General features: G+C 39.7%; 1 protein-coding gene across 1 annotated transcript; it reads left to right on the top strand.

Annotated features, from left to right (window-relative positions):
• Positions 1 to 845: 845 nt before the first annotated feature.
• On the top strand, positions 846 to 10950 carry LOC141008730 (sodium-coupled monocarboxylate transporter 1-like). The gene is made up of 17 exons (XM_073481198.1): positions 846 to 1142; positions 1686 to 1805; positions 4106 to 4171; positions 4283 to 4334; positions 4411 to 4478; positions 4891 to 4929; positions 5219 to 5334; positions 5562 to 5702; positions 6472 to 6601; positions 6794 to 6882; positions 7057 to 7166; positions 7313 to 7380; positions 7621 to 7707; positions 8931 to 9139; positions 9526 to 9629; positions 9709 to 9797; positions 10182 to 10950. The coding sequence occupies exons 1-17, from the start codon at positions 909 to 911 to the stop codon at positions 10278 to 10280; spliced, it is 1821 nt and encodes a 606-aa protein (XP_073337299.1). The 5' UTR covers positions 846 to 908; the 3' UTR covers positions 10281 to 10950.
• The last annotated feature ends 1129 nt before the right edge of the window (positions 10951 to 12079 follow it).

The following is a 12079-nucleotide window of genomic DNA, read 5'->3' as shown; positions in this document are numbered from 1 at the left end:
AGTTTCATCAACCCAATATTTACTTTACTCAATATTAGTCTGGTAAGTTCTTCATATGTACATCTAGTTCTTTACATCTGTTGATGTCACCGTCTTGTCTGTAATTGAAACATTTCACTCCATGTGCACTATTTTTGAAGATTTACTATTTTCTCCCATCTCCAGGCCTCTGCTGGCAGATAACTGATACTCTCTCTTCTACCGTTACTTCAGTCCTATTGGAACCGTAATCATAATGATAACTATCAGTGGGGAATTAGTCAGCCTTTTCAAAGGTAAATTGAATATATACTGTGTTAAATAAATTTGTCTTAAAAATGGGCATTTGTTATGAAAATCAGATCTGGCTGTCTCTTGTGTTTTTACATGTATTGTATATTTCAGGAGGCTGGAAGCATAATGTGGGATCAAGGCTTACATTAAAGAAAGAAGACATAACTCTATCATCTTGTCTAGTTTTTCAAAGACACAGTAAGTGCTGCAGCAGTGAAAAAACATCAGATGCTACAGACTAATAACAGCTCATGAGGTGACAAGGGACAGAGAGATGTTTGGCAGCACTAATCCCACTTTCTGTGACGTTGAGCTGGACTTAAAGGAGCATTCCAATACATTTTGGATTCAGTTATTTCTTTTTCTATGGTCAGTTCAAGTCACTGTCAATCACAAGAGCTCTTCTGTCAACACAGATCTGAACCTCCCCTTGAGAATTGGTAATATATTAACTCTTCTTGTTAAATATTGAATGCTGGTGTATAAAATTGAAATCATGCCAACTGACGGAGGAGTTGTCATTCACACTTGGAGTTTTCCTGCACTTCAGTGTCATATTAGGAGTTCAGATAGGATTTCACAGTTTGAATAACTGAATACTTCCATTATTTCCATTGTTGGTCTAACAGACAGACATGTCAGGGGATTCTCTCGTAGCTGGCTCCTTTGTGATTGCAGACTATGTGGTGTTTTCTCTCATGCTGGTGGTATCTGTTGCCATCGGTTTCTATTTTGCCTGGGCCAACAGGGGCCAACAAAACTCCAGAGATTTCCTAACAGCGGGCCGAAGATTGACTGCATTTCCTGTCTCCATGTCCATGACTGCAAACTTCATGTCATCCATCACAGTGCTGTCCAACCCAGCTGAGGTAAAGTTGACACAATGTTTTAGATTAATGTTCAAATGTAGAAATACACAAACAAAAACAGAAAAAAATCTTCTTCTAACAAGTAAGTTGTTTTCACTGCAGATACCTTGTTGTTGATTGAGGTGTTTCTTTGCACATTAACATTCGTTTACAATGAAACAGTAAAACAGCGGACCTCTTGAAAAAAAACTGGTGAATTTCTTTTAGTTATGTTTTCTTTAATGTACAGTGATCTACCAAAACTCACAGATGTATATACATTAAATCCCACTGACAAACTGAAATAACACTGCGGTTTACAAGCTTTTTTCTTTAGATGTTTGCTGTTGTGCTTTTAGGACACCAACTGAACATATTTATCAGAAATATTTTGTTATTGGAAAACATAAAATAACACCCCTAAAGACGCTTTATATAACTTTACATTGTTATTATTTAAAGTAAAATGAAAGCCCGTTGCTACATTTTACTCACTGTTTCATTATTTTATTTTCTACCATTTCATAGAGAACTTCACTAATTGAAAATACACTTGCTTTGTAGGTGTATCGCTATGGAGCCATCTTTGCCTTCCTTTGTGTTTCCTATGTATTGTCAACTGTGGTTGTTTCAGAGGTCTTCCTCCCAATCTACTACAGGCTGGGCATCACCAGCGCTTATGAGGTAAAAGAGATTTATGAGGTTTTGTTCTCAGATGAGTGTTTCTCTGATAAGCTAGTCTGTTGTGATCTTATTGTGCATTTTAGAGTGTAGTTTGTCTACATACTGAATACCAGTGAAACTGACGTGGATCAAAGATTAAGTCCCCGAGGCTGAAGTGGCCCTGATCAAAAAATCTTACCTTGCATCACAAGTGCTGGTATGAAGGAGGAAAAAAGGAGACATCAGCAGAGACTGGAGAGGGAACTCAACACCAACAGCACCAAAGATATGTGGCAGATGATTCAAAATATAAGGCTACAAATGCAGGAACTCTGAATCATTTGTGTGGCCACATTGCCGGATAAGCTTAACATATTTTATGCCTGCTCTGATCTTCTTAACCACGGAGGCGGAGCTGCAGCTTGGCCCTACTCCGGAGCAGGTCCATCGCGGGCGTGGCTCGGCTCAACTCAGCGCAGGTGGAGAACAGAACTGGGGGGCAGCCCAGTGGGGGCAGAGCTGGAGAAGAGTTCTGAAGAGTGAAGAGAGAGACCAAAGGAAGGAGCTGGAGTTTTGACTACCTGGTCAGGTCTGTCACCTTGACCAATAGTAGCTCAAAACCGGGTCTCTTGGTAGTCTTTGCACCTAGGTGTGGTGGAACTGAGTTCAGTTCAGTGTCCATTTTGAAATCCACAATGAACGACTTCATCTGTGGATCCCAACAGGCTGCTGATCCTGATAATTTACCTGGCTGTGTACTAAAGACATGTCCCATCAGCTAGCTGATTGATTACTGACATTCTTAACATCTCACTCTCACGGGAGACTGTTCCCTGCTGCTTCAAGACAGCCACCATCGTTCCTGTGCCTAAAAGGTCTCCTATGTCCAGTCTTAAGGACTACTGGCCTTTGGTTCTCACCCCCATCCTGATGAAGTGCTTTGAGAAACTGGTCCTCAAACACATCAAAGACAACATCCCTGCCAGCCTGGACCCTCATGCATTCACAACCAACAGATCCGAAGACGATGCCACACCCACTGCCCTCCACTCAGTCTTCGCACATCTTAAGAATAAGAACAGCAACATCAGAAAGCTGTTTGTTGATTTCAGCATTGCATGCTATACAATCTCACCTATGAAGCTGTTTTGAAAACTTCATACTCTAAACTTGAGTACAACACTCTGCAAGTGGATATTGGACTCACAAACAGATCCCAGACAGCTCAGATTGGCAGTCACACCTCCTCTACTCAACACCAGAGTCCCCCTGGGCTGTGTGCTCAGCCCCATTCTGTTCACACTGTACATCCATGACTGCACTCTCAGACATCATATGAACTCTTCTGTGACACCACCATCATCGACGGCATTATAAACGATGACAGTTCATATTGAGAGGAAATAAACAATCTTGTACAGTTGTGCACAGAGAACAATCTACTGCTCAACATCAACAAAACCAAGGAGGCAAAGACTCACACCCATGTCTACGTACATTAGTGGAGCTGAGGTGGAGCAGGTGAACAGCTTGAGGTTCCTGGGAATCAACATCACAGAGAACCCATATGGTCATTGCACATCACCACCCCGGTAAAAGAAGTGAATGAATACATATATAAATAAATAAAAAAACACAGAAAAGTCTCTACGTCCCAAGTAAACTTATGAAGGTCAAATTCGTGTCAACTTTTACAAAGGAGCAATATCCTGGCATCCTGACTGGAAACAACACAAACTGGTTCGTGCATGGCCCAGGACAAGAAGGCTAAGTGGTTGATTAAAACCACCCAGAACTCTATTGGTACCAAACCACTGAGCATCACTGAGATTTCTGCACATCTCACATGGCAAAAGATACAGGAGTATCCGCTGCCATACCACCAGACTATGGAGCAGCTTCTTTCCCAAGACTGTGAGACTTAATTCATCCTCTGCACTCCACCATAAAACTCACGTCATTCTACAACCCTGATGTTGTAAAAAGACTTTAATGAACCTTTGAAATTTTGAACCCTTTAGCCCTTTTCAGAAAGAGATTACGCAATAGCAAAATGAAGGCTTGCCTTTACACTACGTTTATTTTTTCACATTGAACCAAACAGCACCGGCATAATCTTTACTGAAAGCAGTGGAATGGTGTTCTCTGATTAGAGTGTTTCACCTGATTAGATGTCATAATGATCAGTGGTTTTGATTCTTGATGACTTCACACAACATGCCTGTCTAAATGAAATATAAATAAATGGGTTCATTACATATAGTGACAAGTAAAATTGACCCTCTACAATGTCTTTCTATACATGTTATGTCTCTGTCAAGTATCTGGAGCTGCGATTCAACAAAGCAACCCGTCTGCTGGGAACTGTGCTCTGCATTCTTCATATAGTGAGTAAGAAAGAGATCAACACATAGTGACAGCAATTTGACCTCTGAAGGCAGCAAATCTGACACCTGAGGGTCATTTATGACTGTATAATTCCTGTCTGTCTGTCACAGACCCTCTTCAGTGGAATCGTCATTTATGGCCCAGCTCTTGCTTTCAGCCAAGGTAAGTTGTTTTCTGTCCACAGAGGTCAGTCAGGTTCACAATTCACATCAAATGACCTCTCTCTCTCTCTTTCCAGTTATTGATCTGGATCTGTGGGGTGGAATTATTTCAACAGGCCTTGTGTGTACTCTTTACTGCACATTGGTTAGTAACAGACATAAGACAGCTTATATAAGTTTTACAATGTACAGTTAGGTACAAAATCAAATGACAACAGGCTTATCAATCTCTGCTTTGAGCCACTGGTTCACTAAATTTTATGACGCACAATACTGGCCTTTGAAAGCAAATACAAATACCAGTATTTGACTGTTTCTGTTGATTGGCTTTTATTATCCACAGAGGGAAGTCGGTGTGCACTGTGGGCACAGAAATACAGAAAACACATTAAAATAGACCCTGGCTTCCCACCTCCACATTCTCAGCTGTAAGCCTAAACATCTCTCCCAGGCAGAGAGCACTCCTGATTGGTTGACGTGCTTGATGTTTGCTTGGGATACCTGGATTTGAATTGAGATATCATCGCAATATCTGTTTGTGGTCTGCATTGTTACAGGGTGGACTGAAGGCAGTGGTGTGGACTGATGTGTTCCAGGTAAGCTTCTAGTTAGAAAAACTACACAAGGAGATGGTGGTATGGCTTGTGCCACTTACACTGAATATACTGTACACCAGTGTTTCATACACAGCAGCGTAACCACCCACAAAAAAGGAAAATACATTAAAAATGAGTAAAATTTCATCCAACTCATGACTATATTTCTGAATAATACAGAATCAATTAAACATAATCCATGTAAAAGAGTTAAATGCAGCAATCTGGTATAACCAGATCCAAAATCTGGACCAAAACCAAACCAAAAGCCTTGTATTTTATCTTCTAGCTTGGAGTAATGCTTACAGGTTACGTGGCTGTCATCGTCCAGGCTGTGATCTTACAAGGAGGAGTTTCCACCATCATTTCAGATTCACAACAAGGAGGAAGACTCAACTTTCTGGAGTGAGTATGTTAAAGGATCAAAATGATATAGTTGCTGGAGCTTTTCCCTGTGCCAGAGAGAGAGAGAGAATAATTAGTTTCATTCAAATCTTGCATCTCATATTTGAGCAATAGATGTTATTTTTTTTGTACTGGCATGGCAATGATTTTCTGACCATAAAAACAGGACTTTAATTTCAGTGTTGTTTTACTGAATAGGAAACTGTCATTTCATTTTGTTACACCAGCTTTGACATAAACCCTCTGAGGAGACACACTTTTTGGACTATCACCATCGGAGCAGCATTTACCTGGCTTGCTGTCAGTGGGACTAACCAAACCATGGTTCAGAGATACGTCTGCTGCAAGAGCGTGACTCATGCCAGAGTGTGAGTCACATTTGGCTGATTTTATTTGGCATTTCATGTAATTTTTTTCTGAAACTCAACATTTCAAGAGGGATTAGTCGGAGTGAGTTGAGTATGTTTCTTTAATCATGAGCTCAGCATGAATTCGCTTTTTTATACTTGGCTGTTGCCAAATTTGGAAATTTCAAAATCTGCTGGTAGTGGCTTCTCAGAATAAAGAGAGACCCTCTAGTAGTGACTTGACGTTTGTCTGGTTTTAATTTTGATCTTTTGTTTGCCTCTAGAAAATGTCAGATAGTGGATTTTTTTTTTTTAAATCAGTGATTACAAGTGTAGCACAGGTGTACCTTAAGAATATTTAAATAGATAATGTTTAACTTTATTTTGGTCAGAGGAAGTAGCAGATTTATTCTCATCTCTGACTATCAGGATTAATCAGTATTTACATCAATTCTTTTTGGGGCCCATCACCCATCAAAAGGGAAAATTGATAGCCTATTAACACATCACAGTTGCTATGAATAATCTAGAACATTAACCTCACAGTGATCACAAGGAAAGTATTTATTTTTCATTTTTATCTTAATGTATTCATTGCATTACCAATAACATATAGACCCATGGACCCTATCAAACGTTTTAAGCATCCAGCCCCATATTCACTGCATCAACATTGACACAGATACTGAGAGTGCTGAATGATTTTATAATTTTCTTGGGCTGTAAATGTTTGTATCCATGTATTTTAAATTTGGTTGTATTGAGTTTGTCTGTTTCTTTCTTGGTCTAGAGCTCTGTACATCTACATGTTAGGTCTGTGCACCTTCCTGGCAGGTTCAGTGTTTGCAGGGTTGTGCCTTTATTCAGTCTATAAGAACTGTGACCCATGGACGGCTGGACTGATTTCTGCTCCTGATCAGGTATGTCCGAGAGATGCACAGCATAGCTGAGTTATGGTTGTCAAGAGTCTTAACACAACAGACACACACACTGTGTACCTATCTGTATACTTAAAGAAAGAAAGTAGACAACAATGTATGTGCTTTGGGTGTCACCATTTCTTTTATGTTTTCTTATCATGTATGTTAGTCCCTGTGATCCCTTCTCTACAGCTGATGCCCTATTTGGTGATGGACATCATGACAGGCTATCCTGGCCTTCCTGGACTATTTTTTGCTGCAGTATGTAGCGGCTCGCTAAGGTTTGTATTTTATAGTTGCAAAAATGTTTACACACAGCCCTCTTCAGGTAACTGATTTGATGGGCACCTGATATCAACTCATCATGTCCAGTACTCAAAGTGACACTGGCTGTTAAAAACTTAAAATATGATGGTTCTGCCTGTTTTTGTAATCTTGTTGTCATTTCACCCCAGCACAGTGTCTTCCGCCATCAATGCACTGGCTGCAGTGACAATAGAGGACCTGATCAAACCGTACACTAACATGTCTGAGAAACACCTTTTCTGGATGTCCAAAGGACTGAGTAAGTGGATGTCCTTGTCTGAAGGTTAACCTGTACATCAGCTAAATGATTTACCTGATAAGCACTACTGTGTGACTGAGGCTATAACTCTGGTAACTAAATTGTCCAGAATTAAAATGTCAGTCTCTGACATGATTTGGTTGCAGGTTTCTTCTACGGCATTTTATGCATTAGCATGGCTGGACTGGCCTCAATCTTGGGAGGGATGATGCAGGTATAGTAGATCTTTTAATACACAAGCATGATAACTTCTGGATGGATAAATCTAAATGGGAACCATCTATGTTTTGTTAGTTTGAAAACATTCTCATATACAGTATAACTCAACAACCAACCAATTGCTTCAAAAGACTGTTTCTACATTTCTTACCACAATGAAAAACAAGTGGTGGGGTCCCCATCTTCCTTTTTGTGGTCATGAGGCAAAACTGTAGATGTGTGTCTCCTTAAACAGGCAGGTTCCATCATTTCGAGTGCCTTTGGAGGTCCTTTAATTGGCGTTGTCTCATTGGGCGTCCTCTGTCCATTTGCCAATTCCAAAGTAAGTCCGTCCTCTTTTAACTATGGCTTTGACTTCTTCCAGTTTATTTAACTCATGATAATATTAAACAAAGACATTAATTCAGAAAATCGGAAATCAAACACTTTGTTTGTCTTTCTTCACTTTTACCATTTGCTGCTTATTTCTTATTTTGAAACAGAACAATGGTATTAAAAAGAAATATAACCGCAAATGGCAACAGACAGGGTCCAAGCACAATGTATGGTTTCAGAGAGCAAGTGAGCTGAAAGCATGTGATGACTTGATCACTGTAAGATTATAATTATAGCTCAAAATATTAGTATTAATATGCCGTTAATAAAGGTTATTATGCAGACCGCTGTTAGTCTCTCGACCAGCGAGATGACCTCATAGTCAGCACAACAACACAGTGAAACCTCTTGCTGTTCAGGTAAGATGGGTCTATGAACACACATATTAATTCAGGGGAAATAATTAATTGTAATTTAACACAATTTACAACACAATAGAATATGAATGGAGGAACCTCAACCATATTATTCAACCCTTGGAAAGTTTATATACCTGATGAGGCTTTGTGAGAAGGCGAAGTCGTCACGTCTGATGAGGATGAAGAGGGAGGAAGCGTTGCGGCAGACCTCTAGTCAGCCTTTGCTGCCGTGGGGGCCTTCGTCTCTCTCTCTCTCCCTCTTTTTTATTCACACTTTGGAAAGTTGTGAAGGGAGTCTTTAGTTTCTTCATTCCTGGCTTTTTGGAGTCAGAACAGAGGATGTAGCAGGCCTCTGGTGCACCATGCATTTTCTTGTTTCCAGCATGTAGCTGAGGTCCGGGCGGGGGCTGATGATGACAGTTTATCAGATAGGTGGTAACTACAGCTGTTACAGTTTCTGAGACCCTGAAGCTTTATCTCTTAAAAAGAATAATCCTGCCAGATACAACAACCTGCACTTCGCTGCATGCACCCCTATTAAAGGAAAAAGAAAGCAAATGTGGACACATCTTATGCTGCAACCAGAAACTGTTTGGCACCTTAGAGCTCCTGGAAACTTTGTTTCAAACCAAGTTTTTCTCTATAACCCAGAATGTTCAACAACAACCTAAGTTCAAGTTCGTTTAGGAGTCGCTTGCTTGCCACCTTTTTTTTTTTTTTTTTTTTTAAAGTTCATCAATTTAATATAAACACTGTCATTTTTTTTGACTGTGAGTAGTTTCATGATGTTTCATGTGCTGTTTTTCTAAAGGGAGGTTTGTCCGGCCTTGTGTCAGGGTTGCTTGTGTCCATTGGTGTGAGCATTGGATCTGCGATATACCCTCCCCCTCCTGCAATGACCCGACCTCTGTCACTGACCATTGACGGTTGTAACTTCACCACTACAGACAGCCTCAACTGGACCTCCACTGCTCTTCCAACACAGCCAACCTTCATCACAATCCCCACAGCCACACAGAAGTAAGTGTAGGGTAAATAAATACAGAGGCAAATTAAAACTGATTCAATCTTTCATTCTGGTCTTTAGTGGTTGACCGACTGACCAATCGTCATGACCATCCCTTGAGTCAGGCTGTTTGATAAACTGTCCTTATAAATGAAATATATTTTTCAATTAAATAGAATACCATTAATTCAGTATAATGTTTTCAGCAATTACCTACTCTAATGTAATCATTGCAGATATTCCATTATGAACTCAACTCTGAATAAATCCATATTGTTTGTCAATCTCTACTGAAGAGCTCAAATTAAACAGAATATAATTTAATTGGAAATGAATGTGCACTCCTGTTGATATACTACAATGACTGCACATGTACTGTACTGTTTTCTGTCACCACCAGACCTCTGCAGGCAGATAACTGGCACTCTCCTTCTTATCTTTACATCGGTCTCATTGGAACTGTAACAACTGTCAGTGTGGGACTGATAGTCAGCCTGTTAACAGGTACAGAAATATATTCTGACGGCACTTCAGATCTCAAAATACATCAGATCTCATTGTCCTACTGTTTTGTACATTTCAGGAGGCTTGAGGACCAGGGTGGAATCAAGGCTTACATTAATGAAAGAAGACACAACTTTGTATCACCTATTCACATTTATCAAAGACAAAGTAAGTGCTGCAGCTTAGTTCAGTTTAATCAACTTATTTCTCAGGGACAGTGCATATCAGTAAACATCCCTGAAAATATGTCAGCAAAGTTTAAATGAGTTTAAATTGATAAAGCAGATTGGCTTATAGCAGATTTTCTAAGTGGGATAATTCAGTTTCCTCTTGTGACTCCTCTTTAATCTGATATTTAGTTGGGACTTACAAAAGCTACTCAGAGGGGGAGGAGCCAGTCCATGAATTTTTAAAGAAAGAGACATATATTTGCTTTCAGGTTTTCCCAGCTCAGAGGGTTATATTTTTCAGTGCATAACAGGAGAGAAACAATGCCAATAACTATAGACTCATATCAACTGCTGACTTCTGCTTTGTCTTTTCCCTCTTCAGGTCATGAGAAGAGCAGGAAAGCATGATCTGACAGAAAATGGCGAAAAGAAAGCTGGCAACACAAATGCTGCTTTCTGTGACACTGATATGGACTTATAATGTTAAATTTCCACATAAAACAATGGATGTTTGTCAGAAAATGTCTGGATTCAATTTTGCTTTTCGTTATGTGCCCTTAATATAAAGTAGGACAAATGTTCATACTTTAGTCTTCTACAAGAAAAGTCAGTAAAAGAAGAAGAAGAAAACTGTTTTCTGTAATTAATTACAAACCAGGATATCACTCCTTTAAAAATGTTTGTCTGTATTTTCATTCCCTTTCATATTGTTATCCTTAATACATTTGAACGTGTAATTACAAATAGATATGAAATATCAATTAGGAAATACAGCTCTGGCATTTTACTGAATTATCTGGTCCAGTTTGAAAATTAGTTTGATTTCTCACTAAAATTCCTGTGTATAGTTTTATAGATAATTAGTTTACTGTCATTGCTATTTCAGCCTCCACAACTACAGAAAAGGTGTTAATTGACCCATTCACAATTAAACTGTGTCATAAACAGCAGTTGCAGGCCACCAAAGCCAGAAAATGATCGCTTCATTACATTTGTGTGTGTGTGGTGTGTGTGTGTGTTTCTGATTGTGAACAGGTTAGGCCTGCTGATTGGCTTGTTCAGCTTGATTGCTGACTCGGGATTGTCACTCAGCAGCATCATATGTCATCAACTACTAAAACAAAGAATTCACCATAAACTCTTGAAATATATTGTTTTCTATGTTGATATATTACTAATTCACAGATCTACTTACAGACAATGTGTCTCACAAGTCTCTGAGCAATGGATGGAACAGGGTTGTAGAAACATCCTCACATGGCTGCCACTTAATGAACGACTTCCTGTCTTATAGCTACACTACTATTAATGCTGCACTCACTTGCTCCTCGGAGGGTTCCATTTCCCAAATTGGCAAGTCGTTCTTCTGACTTCAGTGTGTTCATGTCAGCATGTGGGAGCAACACGGACACCCAAAAAGAAGTTGTTTTCCATTTTATCACTCAGAGCGTTTAAACAAAATGTTGACAGCTGTTTCCAGTATTTGAGTTACAAGGAAGCGCAAAAGAAATGATACAATGAGTATTGTCAGAAAAGTTGAGATCCATACACTCCTGCCATACACAAATACAAGTATAAAGGACATTATATACAGTCCTAAATATGATTTAGAAATATATTGTGTATCGTGTGAATCCAGGGAGTGGAGCAGCTTATGCCAGTTCCTAGCTGGAAGAAGACCAGGAACCAAAAATGCACCCAGCACCTGCCACCCTCCGTCAGATTGTCTACGGAGTGGTCACCACACGAAGAACAACCTCAGGACTCTGGGTGGGCAGAGCTCTGAAGAAATTGGATTTTGCTAAAAAAGGACATCCCCAGCAGTGCTGATCTCAAGAAGGGGTAGTCAAAAGAGTTGAGATCTCTACACACTGGCCATATACCACTGGCAAGTAAAAGGACATTATACCTAGTTCTAACAAGTGATTAAGAAATAGCTCTGCTATTAGCGTATTGTATTAATCAAATGATTGTTGCCATGATTACAATGAAGTTATACAAATGAGAAACAGTTACAAAATTGAATGAAGAGATGAATCAGACAAAAGTAATATACAAGCTGAAGCGGGGTAAAGGTCGAGATTTTTCAATGAGTTTGGCAAAAAATTGGATCAGCAGTTGACCAGTACATCATCATGCTACCGGAAGCGGCTGCACGTCCTTATAAGGAAGTAAGCAAAGTCTCCCTCTTAAGCAATAGATGGCCAGCTGAGAGAGTATAAAAACTGCAGCAACAGAGGACAAGATGTTCTTCCTCCGCTCTACTACCTTGGATTAACC

Source organism: Pagrus major, chromosome 14, assembly GCF_040436345.1.
Source record: "Pagrus major chromosome 14, Pma_NU_1.0".
NCBI lineage: Eukaryota > Metazoa > Chordata > Actinopteri > Spariformes > Sparidae > Pagrus > Pagrus major.
This window is presented reverse-complemented; position numbering and strand designations above follow the sequence as displayed.

Bases quoted from the DNA above. Each gene is read 5' to 3' on its own strand.
- LOC141008730 (XM_073481198.1), top strand. From the start codon at position 909: ATGTCAGGGGATTCTCTCGTAGCTGGCTCCTTTGTGATTGCAGACTAT. The intron at 5,703-6,471 runs GTGAGTCACATT...TTCTTGGTCTAG, and splicing joins AGCGTGACTCATGCCAGAGT to AGCTCTGTACATCTACATGT. The intron at 7,381-7,620 runs GTATAGTAGATC...CTCCTTAAACAG, and splicing joins TCTTGGGAGGGATGATGCAG to GCAGGTTCCATCATTTCGAG.